At 40.0% G+C, this 21535-nt stretch overlaps 1 protein-coding gene across 1 annotated transcript in view; it reads left to right on the plus strand.

Moving 5' to 3' along the window:
• The first annotated feature begins 1750 nt into the window (after positions 1-1750).
• Positions 1751-21535, plus strand: part of LOC147304472 (visinin-like protein 1) — a 28672-nt gene continuing 8887 nt past the window's right edge. Inside the window, exons 1-2 of the mRNA XM_086279769.1 lie at positions 1751-1904; positions 19745-19918. Of these exons, the coding sequence (XP_086135895.1) occupies positions 19757-19918 (162 nt within the window). The 5' untranslated portion in view covers positions 1751-1904; positions 19745-19756. The remainder of the gene's footprint in view (positions 1905-19744; positions 19919-21535) is intronic.

The raw sequence follows: 21535 nt of genomic DNA on the forward strand, positions 1-21535 counted from the left end.
CACATTTTAAACTCAATTAAAGAGATAAAATCTGACACTGTTTGCTTGCTAGTTAGCGCTAGCATTTCCATCATAGCTGACAACCGTAAACTACGTATGTAATAGGCCTAGCCACTGTGACCTTAATTATTGGATACTGAACCTCTGGTAGGAAACTTTGAGCTGATTGTTTTTACAGTCACCATCTTGGTGTTTTGAAACTGGGTGTGATGAGCCTGAATTTAAAGACGTGACATACTCAACGGGACTGTAACTATAGCTGTAAATCAATGAGCCCACCCTTCATAATATTCTGTATTAATGATCACAATTTACAAAATAAACTTTTATGTTCATTATGGCTTTACAATAATGATTGGGTCTATAAATCATGTTTACTAGGATCACAGAGCAAGTGAGCCAAAAGCTATTTTCTTATCGATTTCTATTCATATCTTTCTGCAAACAAAAGTGTTTGCTGGTCATTAAAAAGAAAGCAGGTTAAGACAATTCCATGTTATCTTCACTTCACAGTCAACCCCGTTCTCACTCCCAAAGCGTAACATTTTACGCTAGGTGACAAATCGTCACCATATTACGTTTTCGGCTACCCACCACGTTCCTAAATGACGACCTCGAAAAAAGAGGACATATGAGAACCGTCTGGACTGAATCTACACATGTTCGCTCAAAGAGGACATATGAGAACCGTCTGGACTGAATCTACACATGTTCGCTCTTTTTCTTCACATCGCTTAGAAACACGCTATTTAACATCATTAAAGTCCTGGTTAAGGTCAGGAATAAGGTTATGGTTATAGGGCTAGGGATAAGGTTAGGTTTAGGGCTGAAATACAGGGCTGGAACGTCTATTACCGCGGGAGCGTCATTCACTGGATTCCAGCCATAACCCGCCGCGTACCATAAGAACGCCGAAGGTCTCCTTTCGCGTTCCTCAGGAACGCCGCGGGACGTGACAAAACGTCGAAATGTTACGCCTCGGGAGTGAGAACGCTCTGTCACAGTCCCACAAACGACATCTGACTTTTATACAGTCTATTCTGACATGGTATAGGCTATGTTTCCTCCTGGCGAAGCCAAGATTGCAACAAATAAGGATGAGAAGTGTACAAATAACTTTTGACCCTTACACCATTGTCACCACCATCAATCACCAGCCACATGGAAATCCTGAAAACCACATGTAACGTTCTTTAACAACGAAACAATTTCCACGGTGACAGTGATTGATCTCATTCAAGGTGCCTGTCATGAGTGTTACAGTTAAGAGTTCTGTAGTTTTGCTATTTTGTCTGGTGTCTAATTCTTTGTGACCTTATGGGCCCAGGTTCCCTGTCTGTTCCGATAAGTAAATATCCACCATGTTATAGGAGCTAAAGGACAAAGTTTACAAATAATAAAATAAAATATGGCGAATTTGAGCGAGAAGTACCAGAAAATTACACAGGACAACGAACATGTGTCGTGTGTATTTCTGTTTTCGCTGGAGATGTGTTGTTCTTTACAGTTTTTCACTACTGGGCTCTCTCTCTCTCTCTCTCTCTGCTGCGCACGCGGTGCTACAGAGACAGGACGCGAGGGCACAGGCGCGTGCGCTTGTTGTGCGCTCTTTGTTTTATTGACATGCGGCTCCGTCGAATCACTTAAAAGGGGTCCACCTTTAAACGGAAACCTAGCCAATCTCCGGGTCGGAGAGGCGGGCTTTATGCAAATGTGTTGGCAAGGGAGACGCAGCGGTTCATTCATCTGCTTCCAGAGAGAGAGGTGAGTTAACGCGAAGGTTATTTTACATAAGGGAACAACTGTTTTGGAGCAAAACACCGCCGCGAGAATAGCTGGAAAGAAAAAGAGAGGCTTTTGTTTTCTGGCTGAAAGGAGCTTAATCTTCTTCCACGCGTTACAGGGTAAGTGGAGGACATTTATTTGGCATATTTGTAAATACTCTGTTTTCATCGTCATATTAACGTGCACAGGTGGTAGTGAAAATGTGTCAAATCTGCCTTTAATTTCTAAAAAAGAGATTAAAACAAGAAGTCATGGACACTATTTTGCTGTTGGCTATTATCCAGAAAGGATGAACTTAACTCTCTCCCCTGTTTGTATCACTGTGATAATTTGTCACTGCAAATGAATCAAAGTCGGTGTTTTAGGTAGACTGGACTGTATTTGTTGAGCAAATAGAGCTTCAAGTGTTTTGCTCAAGGACACTTGGGGCTGTAGAGGCAATTGAACTTGGGTCCACGTTTCCCTGTTCAAAACAAAAGAGGCACTCTGGTGATGACAGCAGTCATTATCACCCTGGCGTTTGTTACATTGGGTGAGTCATTTTTAAAGAATATGCTGTTTTCTTCTGCCTTTACCTGAAAATGCAGCTTTGGGAAGTCAGAGCTAGGATGCCCTTCATGCTTTAGGAGCAATAAGTGGCTGAACAAAATAAAGCTCACTCCGTGTTTCAAGACTGAAACTGGACTCTGACTATGTTCTGTTAATGGCTTGATATAAGCATGGTAGTTGCATATCCTGCTGTTTTTAGCAAATACATGGAGGCTCTGACTGCCCCCTGAGTGGATGGTTGCGCTAAATGTAACTGATGAATATCAGGAGTCAGTGTTTGTGTGTTTGCGAGAGAAAACTGTATCCATGAGTCATTTGTTGCTGACCTGTGAGAGTGCAGAGTGAGGCAGATATGGGTGATCAAAGCAGGCTGAGCTGGTAGTTTAGTTTTATCTACATAATTCAGTCCTCTGGATGATACCAGGACAATCAATAAGACCAGCTTTAAATGAGTGTGTGTGTGTGTGTGTGTGTGTGTGTGTGTGTGTGTGTGTGTGAGTGAGTGAGTGCTTGTTCACATCACTGGTGGCCTCCTGGGCTTCAAACAGTCAAATCACATGCATCAAAGTATTGCACCGTGTGTTTCTATCTGTATTTCTATTTCTATGATAAGTCTGCACATAATTTATGGTGTTTGAGATAATTTAAAAAAAAGCATTATTACATAAAAATAACAAGACACAAGCACATCTGTGATGGTATGGTTGTGGCAGTGACAAATAATTTTGGCTTTGCAGTCCTTTGGCTGCTGGCCTTTAACTGAGGAGCAGCTGGTCCTTAGTGCACGACAGGTCTCAGACCCACACGGTACACTTTCACTGCTCTGTTTTTGTGTTTAAGTTTAAGATTTGAGTTTTTTTAATGCACCGATTGACTGGCCAGGGACTGGGATCGTCCAGTTTCCAGCGTGGTTGGCCAGGACCGGTGACTAGCCAGTCAGGCTCATCTGTGTCCCATTATGAGCCATTTTGTTTCATTCATGTGCAACACACGTACAGCTGCACAGGTAAATAGTTGTGCTAACACTCACAGCCAAATGCCAACATAATATTAGTGTAAAAGTTTTATTGTAACTGGAGTTATAAAGTTTTCCAAAGTAAACTGTCCAGAACCACAAACCTAATACAAAACTTAAATCACCATCGCCCTGGCGAACATGGACATTTTAATAAGCCAACAAAGGCAAAGTTGCTAAAGCTAAAGCTATCCAAAGCACAGATTCAAACCAGCAGTGTGGGATCAACAGGTGTGAGGAAAATCATGGAGACAAGTACAAAAGGGGCGATGTGGTAAAGTTATAAACATGCTGAAAAATAATGTAAGTAGCTGACTTTTGTTCTGTCATATAAACGCTGTGGGAGCTTTTGTTTGGTAAGGTAGGATGTTTTGGGTAAAGGTGGGCGTACAGAAACATACATTAGCAGAGCAGAGTAGTGAGAAAAGATCCCATAAGTCGCTGGAGTTTGGGAGAAGTTGTAAAGATTAATCACTTTTTATTTTGAAAATTAAAATGCTGCATTAAACATAATTTGCTTGTATTTGCTTTTAGTTATAGAAAATCGATATCAGCAGATCACGAAAAACAGAACTTCAAATTGGTCGGGAAAATGACCATTGGAGAATCTCTGCTGTTAGCCACCAAGACCCAGATGTACATGGATGTTGTCATGGTCTCTAAAAAAATGTCCCATTACTTCTAAATTTGTTTTTCAGGACTGTGGAAAGATTTTTGAAAAAAGAAAGGACACAATCTCATAAGTGAAAGTTAGGGTTGCAATGATTCATCCTTTTCGAGTTCCACTAGGATACACATACCCTGACTTAGGCTAACTGCCGATAACAAGGACCAGTTTTATATTACAGTTTGCAATAAATTGGGAGCCATTCTGTATTTTTAATATTTAAAAAAAGGTTTTAACGTTTTAAATTATATTTCGGTCTCATTGTGTGAAGCATGGTGAACTTATTAATACAGGCCTTTGGCCAGTCCAAACCTATGGCTTTTAGAGGTGTTGAGGTGAAAGTGTGTTCTTTCACTTTTCAACCATTTTTAGCTGGAAAGAGGCTTTTTATCCTTCATGTTTTGACCATTTCTCAACATTTAGATGCAAAGTCATCTTCTGCAGCTTCTGTCACACAAGTTTTTGCTCACTGGGTATCAATTTATGGTTAAATTGTCTTTAAGTATGTAAAGGAAAACACAAAATATAACAGTTAAAAATATCTTGAATAATGCTGTGAAGCTCTGGCATTTCACAATAATTTCCTTATTTTCTCAACTATTCTTTTTTAGTAATTACTGATTTACTTTTATTCCTCGTATTTGTCTCCTTTTAAATGCAGAGAAGTAAAATAAATTCATACATTTAAATTTTTATGATTTCAGTGTGACCTGCAGGTTTGTTCTCCCACTGTATTTAGAAGTCCGCTCCATTGAGCGACATGGGACTAACATTAGCATAAACACTGTATGCTGGAAGCCTTGTGGCTTGGTTTTCTATGCGTGTGCAGCTCCTGTCGGTGTAATGTGTAGGTGGCTCGGTACTTTTGTTCAGATTAGCAGTTTGGTTGCAGTATCATTCGTTACACTGGTAGTCATTCAGTTGCTCACTCATAGTTTAGAAATGTATGACTTAGCTTAGTGCCAGTTGTTGCTACGAGTTGACATTCGACGGTCGCTAGTTGTGATAGGATATTCAATAATTTGCTGTGTATTGAAGAAATTGTTGGCCCTTTTGCCATTGGCTTCTTTGGTCCTGTAGAAGAAGATCCGTCCTTATTGGTTTTTCTGGGAATCGGTGTACCACTAATGGATGGCTAAGTAAGCATCAAACATGTTCAATTGAATGGCACAGTTCCATAAATCAGCTCACGGCTACAATAGCTAGCTTTGAATGAGCATCAGAATAGCTGGGTGCATCCCTACGCCAATAACCCCAGATCCTAATCTGGTGAAATACGGCAAAGGCCACCTTACAAAACATCTGATTGGCTCCTGCATCCGGTTCAAAGCATTAGGGGTATCCTGAAGTTGTATTTTTATCTGTCTACCATCTTTGAACATGGCTTTCATTTTGATCTTAACTACACACTTGTAATGTTTCGTGACTGCATCTTACATGATTGTTATGTTTACATCACCCAAAGTACTTAAAAAAGTCCAGTAGGTGTCTCCAGGGCCACATGTTGCCAGGATGACTTGTGGAAAGACAGAAAATTCACAAGTTGAAAACGGTATCAGGTACAGTACTGTGGCTGATTGCAAAACTGCCATGTTTGTTACTTCGCTTCAGAGCAATCCATAGCAGGGACATTTATTTTGATGTCCTTGTACTCATTACATAATAGCAGCAGCAGGCTGTTCCCTAAACATTCGGTAGGTTGATCACCTGATCTTTGCAGCATTGTTAAACACAGCCGAAGCGCCACTGTTATTTCCAACAGTGGGTGGAAAGAAGCTACAGTTACACACAACAGCTGACTGAGTGACAGATCACTGGAAAGGAAAACACATTATTATCGTTACATGCTCTTCCCCCCGGAAAGAATGACCTATTGATCCACTTTCTGTGTAGTACAATAATATCAGCTCGCAGGAACATGTTACACTACAATTTCCTGTATGTGACTGTTCATTTGAATGTGTTGTTTGTTTTTCCAGTGTCCTCTTTCCCCCCCTTTTTTTTCATGTCCTACATCTGTGGATAAAAGATGCACTGACCCCCCCCTCCCCACCTCCCCCCACACATCTCCCTCTTTTTTATTCTCTCCCCTTGTATCACTTCCATTTTGTTGTAAGCCTGTGGCCAGGTGTACTGTGCATCTGTCTCATGCATCACTGGCTCAGTGTGTGCTTTGTGTTTGTGAGGGCAGCTGGCATGAGCTGCTGCATGCGCGTCTCTTGACTGATTGATTCGTCCATTCCTGTCTCGTGCTTTATTAGCCAGGGAGGCAGATGTTGCGGTAGAAAAAAATTACTGTGGCAAGGGAGTGGGGGGCACAGTCCTAGCTCCTGTCTGCTTCTGAATGGATGACATTGGCTGTGGGAAAACAAAGGAATGTTGAGTGAAGGAGTTAGGTATTATTGATGAATAACTAATGAACACCCACAGTTACTAATGGACACCGCTGTTAGAGGCTCCCTCCCACACTTTAAAATAAGCAGTTTATATGAGCCTTGATACTAAAATTGTCCTTAGTTGTTAAAGTGTCTGACTCCTCTGTCTGTCAGCCATGTGATCGTCTCTCATCTGGACACAAACTTTCTACCTTTATTTTCATGTCCCTAAAAACATTTTTTGTGCACTTGGTCTCATAGGTGCTGATTAATTTCTGTGTACAGGAAATCAACGATCTCCACTTCAATCCACCACGTTGGTGGTGGAATCATGAGTCTTGCATGTGAAGGTTTTTTCCCTTTTTCATCTGTGAGTTATTAGTTATGTTAATTTGTAATTAATTACCACTATAAACTGTCTTTTGGGTCACACAGGCCTAGAGACTGGTTGGTGACTGCCTGTCAAATAGTGGTTGCTAGTGAACAATGTAAATTCTCTCAGTGGTTGCCAGTTGGTTGCTGTTGGATGAAATTAATCACAAAAAAGTATGCAGTCCACTGAAAATATTCTCGTGATCGCTTTGATCATCAACAAATTGTTCAGATGCTGACTTGTCAGCAACAACTTGCCAACTGCTCTCTAAGCAACAGTAAGACTGTGAATAATGCGATGCAAACTGGAAGTAGGGACCATTTTGTTGTGCCTTTTGAAATATTTTGGTTCAATTGTAAGATACAATTTTTACTTTTAATATTCTCTGTTTTTGGTCAGACTTTTTCAATCGGGTAGAGAGTAAATGGCAAGTGTTTGCAGATCTGTCAGTATCTGCCATGCAAGCTCCAGGCGATCATGGCAATCTGCTAACGACCAATGCAGTTGCACTAGTCCCCTTATTCCTCCAAATCTGTCTAACTATTTCACAACTGAAAGAATTAAATTAAATAAAATTTTATTTATATATCACCAAATCACAACAAGAGTCGCCTTAAGGCGCTTTATATTGTAAGGTAGACTCTACAATAATACATACAGAGTAAAACCCAACAATCATACGACCCCCTGTGAACAAGCACTTTGGCGACAGTGGGAAGAAAAACTCCCTTTTAACAGGAAGAAACCTCCAGCAGAACCAGGCTCAGTGAGGGGCGGGGCCATCTGCTGGTTGACTGGTTGGGGGTGAGAGAAGGAAGACTCATAGGGGAATGTATGATTTTCTTTTCTACCTTTTTAAATGTTGGAATATTTTTATATGAACCTATCAATGAGGAAAATGACTAAGGAGGTATATATTGTGATATTCTGAGTTAGCGACAATCTTTTAAACAATAATTTGGCCACCGGGTACAGTAATGCCAATATTTTATATAATTTAATTATGAGGGTTTTTTTTTATATCTTTTGCTAAAACAAGAAAACAGATACATCTTGAGTATTACAAGTTATTCATCACACTGTTTTGAAACAGTTAACTAAATGTAAACACATTCAGCAAAAGTCCGACATATCAGAAAATGTATTTGTTGATATTTGCTGATACCAGTCAACAATGCTAATATCAGTTGATGCTGACATCCATCTGATTCAGTGGTGTACCCCTAAAAGTGACAGGCTGAAATGTGTTCACCAAGTATGATTTCCATACAGTTATCCACTATGAATTATTTCTTGTATCCAAACTTAGAAAGTGTCTACCTTTAATAGTGGACAGCCATTCAGTTTAGTTTGTTCTATGTGGTTAAGGTCTATGCAGATGTTTCAGGCTGAGCTAATTTTAAACACTTTATATTCTGATAATTTATAAAACCGCATGTTTGTAGGAGCTGTTCTCTGATGACCACACATCTAAAAAAAGCAAACAGCTTTTAATAGTTAAATATGAATTAAAATTAAAATTTAATGTGATTTATTAGCAAAGTAGGTAGTTAAACATAGTTTAACACACACAGTTATTTCTCAGAGATATTATTCTTAATCTTCTTCATCTTGCTTGTTTTTTTGAACACAAGATGGCAGTGTCCTATGTCAGCTTCCAGTGAGAATTTTGGTACCTAAAAAGAGAGCTGCCTCAAGAACCTCCAACAAAGTCCAGTTGCAAAATACGCAAGAAAGTGGTTCCATCGAAACATGAAAAGAACAAACATATTTCATCACTTGAGGCAAAAACACCATCACATACTATCAGGTTATAAAGACAGACAAAGGGGGAAATATTAGCCACTGGTGACATGTGGCCCAAAAGTAAACAACAGTTTCCATATAGACAGAGAGAGAAGAGAGAGTACAAACCACAATATTTATCCCCAATATTTATAAGTTGCTGGAATACTTAAGACAACAATTATAGAAATAGACAACAATTAGTGCAGCAGTCAGAAATGAATCATCCAGACTTCAGAAAATGTGCAGCAATTGTGGCAATAAATAAAATACTGATCTTTTAGATATGATGGTTAAAGGTTAGATGAGAAAATGATTCATAAGGGTACATGCACACAGCTGTTTTGTCCCCTGTGTTTCTCCCCAGGCTTTCCTAGTCCTAAATTAGCATTTGAACAGTGTTGAGGTGAGCTGTGTTTCTATAGCAATCTGTCCTTACTGCAGCACGTACCATGCTATGATATAACCTGATATGGAGATTAAATATGAGACTATATTTGTAGGAAACAACATGTCCTTTTATAATTGTAAGAAGTCATTTTGTGCCTTATATAAGAGACATTAACCTCTGCAATCCTGCTGTTGTGGGCTGTCTCTCCCTCAGTTTCTCTCCAGAGACGGAGATGTACCAAGGCCAATACACCTCCGCCGTTCGTCTGTGCCTCAGAATTTGCATTAAATGGGATTAATACCACTACATTAACTAAGTGCAAGATGAAATAGTCATTTCTGATGCCACTTGAAGGTCCCAGGGTTAATAACTTTTCTGGAAAATCCTGCTTACTAATAGTTCTTCTAAGATTTAGCTATGTAATGACTCTCAAAGATCATGGTCTGGGTTCATACCTCAAATGTTGGGTGCATGGTTTTAGTTCATAGCTCATTTTAAGGAATAGAGCTAAAACCAGGAAAATATCATCTGAGGCTCTGGATGAAGAGCTGATAAAGAAAAAAAAGAGAATGCAATACAGGTAAGTGCAAAAAGGCTGCTGCAAGGAAAAAGATACCACTCTGATTGGAAGGACGACTAATATGCTTGAAAAGTTTAAACACAACCATGTCGTTATTCTGAAGCTTATGTCAAAAAGGGCAGCAGAAAGCACAAATAACTTGTCAACTTTTCACATAGAGGACGATTAGCCTTTTCCCCCCTCCTCTAACATTTCATCATATGACTGCATGAGAATTGAATCAGTTTGGATGTTTTCCACAGTGTAATGGCCCTCTCTTCACTTCAGCAATATCTAATCAAAACACATCAGCGTCACGCGGGATGTGGAAGACTCTGGTACATATTTAGATTTTCAATAAAATCACAGATCCAGCTCATATATCTGTCAGCCATTTCGTCAGGTCCAGTTGGCAGAGGGACTATTTCGATTGGCCGAAAGCCTCATTCTCCATCCCGGATGGTGGCTTGGCAGTGAGCTGGGCAGCTGTTGTCAAGGCGACATATTGTTCAATTTCATTTTTGATGACTTGGTCTGCTGCCATAAAGACCATTCTGGTTGGGGTTTCTCATTCACATATCAATAGGAAGGCAGTCCATGTCTCATCAGACATCTCTGTCTTCTTTTATTCACTTCCTTTGCTTTCTCTATTGAAAAGACACACACACACACACACACACACACACACACACACACACACACACACACACACACACACACACACACACACACACACACACTGGACCGTGCAGTTCATAGGGAGGCTGGTATTGGACTGGTATGTGATTGATTGTTCCTCTATTGCTGCTACGGTCCATCGTACTTTTTCCACTCTCACAAAGGTTATTGCCACTGCAAACACTGAGCACACACACAGACACACACACAGACAAAACTAAAGACTGTAAGAGAGCCCAGCTTGCCATTTTTGCTTCCTTTCCAACTCAATTACAGCTTTTGCCAGCTAATCATTTTCAGTCGCTGGGACACCAACACATTGTCCCCTCTGGGATGTGTTTGGTTAAAGCCAGCCCGCATGAGCCTCATCATAATGACTGTGTATTCACCCTTGTTTTGTTCCTTGTGTGTAGTCTCTTGAGTGTCTGTGAAGAAAAATATTTGGACTCCATCGAAGAACTGTGTGAATTCAAATAAAGTATTGCAGTGGCACGATAAACAGCATCCCCATATGATATGGTCAATGCAGGCACTGAAGGTTCCTCTGCCTTTATTTAAGTGAAGCAAGAGAGCGATCAAAACACAAAAGAGAATTAGAAAAAAACATTTATATGTAAATGTAAATGAATAAATAAATCTGGGCATTTTGCCTTGCATAGCAGCACCTGTCACGAATCGGCTGTGCGCAGCAGGCAGTGTACGACCCAAACGCAGACTCATAGGCGGAACATGAACTCAAAACACAGCTTTATTTGCTGAGAATGGAAAATAATAACAAAAACATGGGGAAGAACACGGGGAAACACACAACTGTGAGGGAGAACGCAACACTGAACGGAGGGAGGCAGAGGATTAAATACACAGTACAATGATGAGGGAACAGAAAACACATGGGGAAGGAACACAGTTGACACAAGTTAGACATGACGAGACCAGGGATGATAAACTAAACGCACTGAACATGGAACATATGACCTTCACAATAAAACGGGAAATGAAAGAACGCAAGACTGAGAGAGGAGTGGAGGAACAGCAGATGAGAGGGGACATGATGGGCCGGGGGACACAGCGGTCACATAAACACAGAGAGACACAGGGCAAAGACACAAGGGGGAACCTAATAATCCAAAAACTAAACAGGGTCTGTAAGAAACTCCAAAATAGAATAACTATGACTATAAATGAACCTGAAAATAAACCATAATACAAAATATTATCAAAACACACACAAATGACCCAGAACTGTGACAGCGCCATCCTGTTTGGGGCAACATCAGACACTTCTAACTTGACCAGTGGTAAATCTGAGGTGTACACCAGTTTAGTTGCATAAAACAACTACTCTGACATAGGGCTGTTCGATATAACGATATATATCGGATGACGATATAAAAACATCTATCGTTTCATTTTATGTTATCGTTTGTTTACGATCTTTTAAACTGTTTACAGCAATATTTTTTCACTGTTTTGATGGTCACTGTAGAGGCTATATTCATTTCTTAAAGTTCTCTCTTTCTCTTATATTTAATATAACCACACTACGGACGGCCAAGCGCCTGTTTTTATGCGTTGACGTTAGCAACAACGACGGTAAAACCATCGTGTGTCCGCTTGTTTATTTTCCACATAAACCTTTCACAATAAAGCTCAAGATCCTGTTGAGACTTTTCAAAATAAACTGAATCACGTGAAATAGTATGCAAAGTATTGACAGATGAGAAGCAAAAAAGAGCCATCAGGTGCTAAAAAATAAACCTTAGACTCTAACGTTAGAACAGGCTTTTCCCTGCAGCACGCCGTGTAATAAATACTGACAAAGAAAACGGCGGCCATTAAAACTTATGTCTAAAAATGTATAGCTTCACGCATCGGTTAAATGCAAACTCAGGCAAATTATTTAAAAAAAATAACAAACATGGATGGATACCTTTTCAGGATTTGGCCTGCTGTGTCACATTCTGATATTCTGATCTAGATTATACTGCAGAAAAGATGAATCACTGTCATTAAACAGAAGCTGAGGTTAATGTTCTCAGTCGAGGTTGAACCCCCCCCCCCCCCCCCCCCCCCCCCCCAAAAGAAAAGAGTTTGGTTGATATGCATTAAAGAATAATTCTCTCAGTGTAATGTTGACCCAAACACTAAAACTGACTTGTAATCCCATCACTGTCACTACTACAGGAAGGCCTTGTCAAATAAGAAAAGCTTATTTCAGGGCACTTGCTCAAACAGCTAACCCTGTTGGTTTTCTTGGGTGTACAGTTTCTTACTGCCATCTGATCTCACTCTGAGAAACTTGGAGTGTAGCGCTTCAGTCATACATCAGTCTCCCATAGTGCTGTGAATTTGGGAAAAAGAGGTACTGTGGACTCTTGCATGGTTTAACAGTTTATCCAGTCAGATAGATCATGCCATCATGCTGGGGAAACACACACACACACACACACACACACACACACACACACACACTGAGTGTCCCCTGCATTTACTTAGTGTTTAGTATCAGTCTGACAGCTGGAATGAACATGCATTAAGGCCCCTTCAGACTCAATAAGAAACACGTCTTTCTCTCTTGAATGGCTGTTGGGACAATTTTCTACAAGCTCTTCTTATCTGCCTGACATCTCACATCTCTCTCCATCCTCCCATCTTTATCACATTTTCTCTCCCCGTGGTTCTCCTTCTCTCTGTCTGTTGTCTTCTCTCTGAGAAGTGTGAATCCAGATTGAGTCATCCGCTCCAGTCTTTTCTATATGGAGCCTCTTCATTTTTCTTCTTCTCCTTTTTCTCTTCTGTCATTTTCGTGTCAGCGTGTGAGTGTCTGTAAGGGTAAGATTGTCAGTGTGTGATAGACCTAATAGGTCTGTGGTTGAAGCCGACATGTTTGCGTGTCTGTCTGCGTGTGCGTTTGCACTGTGTGTTGACGTGAATGGAATGTCGAAGACGTCATCATGCAGAACAACAGCATGTTGCCACACCAACTGATCTTTTAGCTAAGAGCTACAGAGCTGACTTTCTGGGCTGTACACTAGAGGGAAACAGCAGCATTTAGGCATTAAAACATACTCATATTAGTACATTAGGAGGTGATGCTGATTTCTCATTGAATAGGATCCTTTCTTAGGTTGTTAAGGATTTATTATGTCCCTCTGGAAACTGGTAATCTTGGATTCAGGATTCACTAATTGATCTGACTTGAAAATTTAGAACGAGCATTGTCTTTGCTTGCGAATGACATTCTCCATGGGGGTTTAGCACATTGAGGAAAATTATTTGGTTGTTTGGTTCACCTTGTGTCTGCAGATGATGCTTTTTCTTTAAGTGACTCCCTGGTAACCAGCGGTTGCTAGATAAAAATTATATTCCACTACAAGTTAGTGAGTGGTTCCTGCAGGTTGCTGGCAGTCACTAGTGTGAAATTGGTGAAATCGTCCTTGCAATTGCTTTGGTTACTAGCAGGTCACCACAGTAACCAGTAGTTTGCATGGAAGATGCTGACTTATCTCCATCTCTCTGGAAACTAGGATGGAAACTGCAAACTGCAGTGAAACGATGATGCAAACCACAAACCCAGACTGTTCCACTTCAAAGTAAAAGTTACAGGTTTTGAAATGTGTCGATTGGAGCTCAGTCGCAACTGTGAAGGTGAACATTGTTCGGTACTGGTTACAGCTTGGAGAGTAAGTGGCAAGGGTTTCCTGAAAAGTGGGTGTCTCCCTTGCAGACTTTTAAGGAGTGCATTAATCAGCTGGCAACTAAACAAATCACAAAATATTTTTTGGTGCATCACCTCTGTGACACAGCCACAACGTCTAGGAGCCACTCAGCAAAAAAAAAAAGCCCAAACAAAGTGCAGAAAATTAAAGTCCAAACCTAAAGATTCTCCAACTGCCACACCTCCAACTTCCTAATGTGGCCTTTGTATGTCTGTTAACCTCAGATCAGTAACAACAAAGGAAACTGCATGGATTGGAAAGATGCAGGAGACATCAGACAACACTGCGTATTATTATTGTAATTAGTATAATATAATTATATTCTAATGATATTTTGAGAAAGTTTTGGCTGGCCAGATTACAAGATGAGGAACTGACTGGAGAGGCAGCTGAATACTTTATTGTTATTTATTGTCACAAATTATAAATTTTTATTAATTTATTTAAGGAAATGTTGTTGTACCTTTTTTCAGGCGCACATATGCACATGCACACTCCCCCCGTCCCTGCTACCCGCCACAATCACAAACTAGTTGTCTAGGAAACACCGTAATTCCTGTTTAACATGCTGATGAAGAGTAACGATTTCTGTCTCAGTGTGCAGCTGTGTCATCCTAATCCACATTTGGTACCATTTTTGCGGCAGTGTTTCTGTCTCTGTGTTTGATGGGCACAGGTGTTGTTTTGGGCCAGGCACCGATCTTTGATTGATCAGTTATTTTGTAGTTAGTAGAGCAGCTGACCGCAGCAGCAGACCTTTTTAAATCACTTAAGGGGGAAGTGAGTCCGGGGTGTGGAGTCTGTATTTCATGCATTTTTATGATCGCATTTTTCTTTCTTCAAGTACAAATGGCACAGCCTTAAGCCCTCACATAAGCCTAACTAAGGCAGACTAAACAAAAAAAGGACATGGACGCCTATTAATCTGTGTTCTCAGTCTTTCACATTGGCTCTGCAGAAATCTGACTTATTTGCAATGAAAGACGGCCTAAGAAAAAAGAAACACTGTAGCTCTCCATAACGCCCATTCCCGAAATCTCTGCCCCATTAGATCTCTGCTTCTGTAGGATGAGCTCAGAACACGAGAACCCGACCTCGAAATGATTACAGTGAACCCTAAAGTTGTTTGTTTTTGTGAGTTGTCAGCCATATATATTCTGATTCTTCTAGACGGAATAAGAATCCAGCTCGACTGACTAGTTTTTGCTTCTTGCCGTCTTTCTCTGGAAACTCTATTATCTGCTACATTTGCTTCACTAACAGAGGGATAAAAGCTCATCTTCCCCAGTAGGACCTGAGAAACAACACTCCAACTCTGTGGATTGTGTGTGTGTGTGCGCGCCTTAGAGCGTACAATCCAAAATAAATTGCTTGTGGCATAACTTGTTTTTTGTTGTCTTTGCTACCTTAGTCAGTGATGTACACATTTGCTCAATTAAACACTGAGTCATTTAGACTCAGACCGTTAAGAAAAAGTGTGCATATTCATTTAATGAACACCAAACTGACTATACCTTACTTTTCTGAAGCTAATTAAAGGTTTGTGTGTGTGCTGACCTGGATATTTTGAAGGTTATTATAAGTTGCAGAGATCTCTGTCAGTTGGTTTGCATTACTCAGTGCTCCCTACATAATTAATATTATTATTGTTAATACTTGTTTTTGTTATTTAAAGTGCTTTGCATCACTGCACACAGTGGAAAAACTCACCTGTTCTCACATGAATGTAATGGCAAGGCAGTACTGAATTTTAGATGGCAGTAGGAGCGTGGATCACTTATGACTGAGCAGCCCAGATGTTACTTTCAGGTGTTTCAGGTGAGAGCAGTGCACAAGCACCACCTATTATTCATGCTAAGCTGTATCTCAGTTGCAGTACCATGTTTTATGCTTGTTTTAGCTGCAACATTTTTAATGTTATAAAAGGAAACAGATAGCTTGAGCTAGCTTTTAATAGAGAACGTGGGCATGCTGAGCATGCTAGCTGCAGAGTGTTACTGCAACGTTTTGCCGATTTGAGATACGGGACTGAAATAATCTGGCTAATTTGTTTTTTTGTTGCTGGTTTTTGTCAGTTAACAGTCTTCACATTTTATGTTGTGCATTGCTTATCGCTGCTATTCTTAGTTGTTGTGCTTACTCAAGTTTTACTGGCTGATGCAAATGAGCTCAGAGTAACAGCCAACTGCCAGCTTGGTAACAGCAACGCAAGCTGATGGTAACGCCAGACAGCCTGTTTTGTGTTATAGATAAATAAACACCACTGCACTCCTACAGTGATATATGACCAGAGTGTGCAGAGCGTCCATTTGAATGGAAAATTATGGAAGTGGACATATCAACGTGTTTAAGCTGAAATATTGTGCTGTTTCAAGAAAAAAAATATTTGCTCATCAACACATCTAAAAGTCAGCAAAAACCTGCATCTACAAATCATGGAACAGTTTCAGAATAATGTTCGTTAGCACAACATTGTGAAGACTTCAGTATCTCTTGTGAATATATCATCATGTACAGTACTTATTATAATCAAAAGATTCAAAGAATCTGGAGGAATCTGTGGGCTTGCACTTCTGAAAAGCTATCATCAATGCTGATAGGTATACACGGGGTTTTAGAGAAACATGCTCTCACTGAGATGACCCTTTTTTCAGAGAAGGCCTTGTATATTTCAGCAACACAATGCTGAACTGCATACTGCATCACTTACAACAGCATGGCATTATAGTAGAAGAGCCACTGAGACTGCAGGCAGTGGTGCTGAACTGCCTGCAGTCCAGAGGTTTCAGATTGAAAACAATTTGAGAATTGCGAAATGCAAAATAAGTTAAAATGTGACCCAGGACTGTGGAGCAGCTAGAAATCAGGACAGAGCAAAATTTCAAAAGTCCAGCAGCTGCTGTCCTCGGTTCCCGGATGTTTATGTACTGTTAATAAAAGAGAGAATGCTACATGGTGGCCCTTAGACACGTTGCTCCATTCAAACTCAAAATGACCTCATACTTTCTTTAAAAGTCTTTTTTCAGTATGTTTTCTACATTCTGTGTAAATGAAACACAGGTTTATGAGAGTTTACATTTCATACACTGTCCCAATTTTGGTGAAATTGGCGTTGTAGTCTAAAGGTTAAAGCAACTCTAAACTAAAAAAGTCAAAGGTGTCTGCATTGCTGAGTATATGTAGAGAGGAGCAGTAAAAGGTTGTGATAACACCTCAGTGTCTTCAATTGCTCCTACAATAATGAATCCTTTTTACAGCCTTCCTTTTCTCTTTGACAGCTGTTAAGAGAATTCCTTTTTGCTTTTTAACCTGCTAAGATGACAGCCACCCTTTTCAAAGCGGGGTAATGCTAAAACAACCTGTCACCTATTGAAGTCCCTAATTACTTTTTCTCTGCACTACAGCACTTTCACCTTGTCACAGCTATGCAGAGTCTAAAATATTTCTGCAGTTTGCAGTGATTTGGGGTTCAGCGGCCTCTTCCTGTATGACTCACTGCTATAAAGTAAGACAGGATGATATTTCAGCCATTACACTGACCTCACACTCTGAGGATTTTGTGGCCACTTGGCTGTGTCCTGGTGCCAGAGTGTGAAAACTGTCAGACAGGGCCATGAGTCAGGAATGGCGTCATGAAGGCACTGCAGTGGTCCTCTGTGGTGTGAATATGTGCTCGGTGATGGGAGTAATGGGCCATTTTATGGCCAATATAGTGGAGATGCTGTCATGCCAAGTACTTTGCGACAAATAGATTAAACAGCAACATAATTAGCTACCTCTTAAGTGGGTCTCCACGGATTTTAACTCCACACTTGGACTGCTGCTGGTAGTCCTTGTTTGGTCTGCAACCTCTTTGAACTCTTTATAGCGGCATATAAACGAGTCCATCTGCTGCATGTTTCCTAAGAGTGCTAGAACTAAGTGCTAAAGTCACATATACACACATATATTGTGCAAATCTCTGTTGCTTTATTGTTAGCATTAAATTTCAGCAGCTCAATTGAGGCTAGAATAAATGACAGCTGCAAGTGGTTAGATTGACTACAAATTTAATAAAATCTTCTTTTTAATTCAGGATATAAACATAATAGCCAACCCAGTATCACTGCAGAACAGGTAATAGACATGCATGCAGAACTTGCATTACTGCATGAAGAACTTGGATTACCATCAGGGGGAGATAATATATTTAACCTCCTAGGACATGGTGTCCACATATGTGGACATCACATTTTGGGTTATTTAGACCAAAATACTCAATTTTGCTCTACAAGGGCCTGATATCCACTTACGAGGACAATATACTGCTACTGTTCTATCGAAATTTTAAACGACTATCCTCATATGTGGCTCTCATTTTTCTAAAAAACAAAAATCAGGTAAAAAAAAAAAATCTGGTCAATCTGGTCATTCTTTGTTTTTACATTCATATCAAAGAGAAATAAAAGATGCATGCCGTGGAAGAGTTCGGGTCTTAGGAGGTTAAAGCCAAGAAGTTGGTAGTGAGCAGAAATGGTTAAGCTAGGTGCTTAAATGCATATACTTGTAAATCCCTCTGCTGTTACTGCAGCTTCCTGCAACTTCTGCATGCGGGTACATGTAACACTTTGGACAGGCAAAGTGTGGACACTATGGACTGCCATGTGTATTACATGCTTTACCGCAATATTGGGTTGTAATAGTAATATTGGGAGAGCACTAATTAACAGTAAACTGCAGTGGTCCCAAAGCAGAGCCTTGGGGCTTTTTTTGTTGATTTACCGCCTGTACAACACTGAATTGCCTTATTACTTCAGTACATGTGCCCTATACTATGCAGTGATTTTATTCAGGGTACATTTCTGTTATCTAGATTTACTTAACCTAACACTGGTGATCAGGAGTCGGGAGTCGTGTGATCAAGTGGTCGCACGAAGCTGGTTATCAGCTCAAATATTCAAGTAAAATGCAAGACGGGTGTAAAAAGGATGAAATAAATGCCACAGTTCTTCAGTTAATCTGGTGATTAACTGATAATACAAATTTCATATAAGGTGAGCAAATATAGTGTAGGTGTTCTGTTTTAGGATCAGATATTAAGGCTTATATAACATTAAAATTGTTGTAAAATTGTTTGGTGCCAACATTTATTTCTGATGCTTATGAGGGAAACACGATATTAAGAACTTTAGACCTTCTTACCGTTCATGCATAAAGGTCTGAGGAGTCTACCAGGAATGGTGACGCTATTTTCTGGAGAATTGATTGGTCATCAGTCAGTGATTTCATACATGTTGATCCCTAATCTAGATCTGCTCTAGAGCAGGTTAGGTTCACAGCATAAATTACCATGGCAAATTATCCTGATTAGAACTGAACCGCCTTCGTAGGATTAACTGTAAAGTTATCTGGATAAGCCAAAATCTGTCTTCACAGGGCTTCTGATCTAAACTTAAGTCAGAGTATTAAACGTCATTGATATAAACTAAAAGCAGAAGTTCCAAAGCATTAAATCTAAAACCAAACAGGAATAATATAAATATTTAGATAGTAAGACACACTAAGATGAATGGGATCAAATTGTCTTAAAAAATAATGATAAACTTTTTAAGCAAGAGGAATATAAATAAACGATTACTGTGTGACAGAGCGCCATGCTAAGATGATTTATGTTGACAGGCAAAGCCACAGGAAGGCAGCAGGGCTTTCTCTGAGTTTGGCTGTGTGTAAGTAATTCCTCGTTTGCATCCATCCTCAGAGACCGAGCTTGTTGCAAGTGCTCAGGGGCATCACTGCTATTGCTGTTGTTTCTGCATCACCTGTGTGGTCACCCTCCCGCTCTCTCTTTCTCTCTGCTTCTCTTCAACAGAGGTGAGGCATCATGGGGAAACACAACAGCAAGCTGGCTCCAGAGGTCCTGGATGACCTGACCAAGAGCACTGAATTCAATGAGGCAGAGCTCAAGCAGTGGTACAAGGGCTTCCTTAAAGACTGTCCTTCTGGCATTCTGAACCTGGAGGAGTTTCAGCAGCTCTATGTCAAGGTGAGAGTAAGCCGTCTCAAGCATTGCCTCCTCATTCTCTCCCCATAGTTATATAAAGAAAAAAAGTTACATCTGAGATGACTCATAGCATTGTTGTGCTGTTACATAGAAAGCCTTTGTTACTGAGGCTGACTAATCAATTGTTGAGTGCACATAAAGGAGGAGGAGCCTGTATTAATGCCTCTGTTGCTGCCTAAAACTGCCTCCAAAAATATTTGGAGCTTTCAAAATGCCACAGTGCCGCAAAGAGGCCTGCTGATTTTTCATTGGTTGGATGGGGAAAATATATTTTTAAATCAATTTTGCATATCCTCTCAGGCTCATTCACTCCCACTCGGTTTTAAAGGGCACAGAAAACAACTGCAGTTTGTACGGATAATCTCTCCAAAGTTCTGCTGGCAGAAGGAGGAAAAAAATCCTTTAATAAGCAGCGTGTCATTGCTAACAGGTCTTCCGTGGGTCTCTTACAGCCAGCTACCGACATCCTTTAAAAAATATTTTGTTCTTAGTCAGTGCTGGAAAGGTAAATGCTGTATTTGCAAATTGCACTTTGTGTGTACGTGGCCAAAGAAAAAAAAAAGAAATGAGGCTAATTTTCAAGCAATTAATGCTTAAAAGCAGAGCTGTAATTGCTGCTCAGTATGTTAGTTTGATGTACAGTTTAGTCTATGTATTTATACACTGACAGTTGTTATTTTAGCAGTTTAGTGAAACATATTAAGAGTTTTATGTATATGAGGGGTTGAGTGCAGACTTCAGGTTTGAGCTGTTGAACAGAAGTATTGCATTAACTGTATATTTGGGGCTCTGTGACTTTTGTCTTCAGTAATTTAAATTTATGGCTGAGATCAGGTTGAGTTTAGGTGACTCTTTTGACCGCTGCAAAATATTCAACTCCTTTACCTTCAAACACTCGTGGGTTTCATCCAGTTTGTTTGAATCGCTGTCAAAGGGTCATTACTGTGAGGTGACACCTTATTAATTCTGCTGCATTTGGCTGAATTTTAGCTTTGGTATTGGCACTTACATCAACCTCCTAACTTAAATGAACACGACTGAAAAAAACAAGAAGTGAACAAAATATACTTTTCTTCACTTGGAAGGATCCTGTGGCTCTCCATAAAGTTTGTCTTCTGTGGATGTCCAGCACTTGCACTTTACATTATTTTATCATGGTGGTTTTACTGCACCCAGGATACTCCACACTAGAGATTTACCCACTCCTAATGTCCCTGCTGTCTCTCTGATGGACTTGTCTTGTTATGGAGCTTTAGGGATGTCTGTTTTACTTATGCTGAGAGTGCATTTGATTACAGCAGTGGCGTCCAGACAAAAGTACTACACTATCATCATAGCCCAAATCTGTCTATGTAACAGACTTTGAATGAGTTTACTCATTGAGATGTGCTTTTAAGCCCACATTCATGATCTACCTTTAACTTAAATAGGTTTCGGTATATAGCTAAAACAATGTTGGCCTTGTTACCCAAAAAAAGTCATGTATTTGATGTGACTTATTACTTTTCTCAAAGGTAATGCAGTATGTTGCTTAGGGCTGTTTGATATAACGATATATATCGGATGACGATATAAAAATGTCTATCGTTTCATTTAATG

This window comes from Aulonocara sp. 'chitande type north' Nkhata Bay, linkage group LG22, assembly GCF_057382095.1.
Source record: "Aulonocara sp. 'chitande type north' Nkhata Bay isolate Kocher_YH1m ecotype deep benthic linkage group LG22, A_spYH_male_GT1.1, whole genome shotgun sequence".
Taxonomy (NCBI): Eukaryota; Metazoa; Chordata; class Actinopteri; order Cichliformes; family Cichlidae; genus Aulonocara; species Aulonocara sp. 'chitande type north' Nkhata Bay.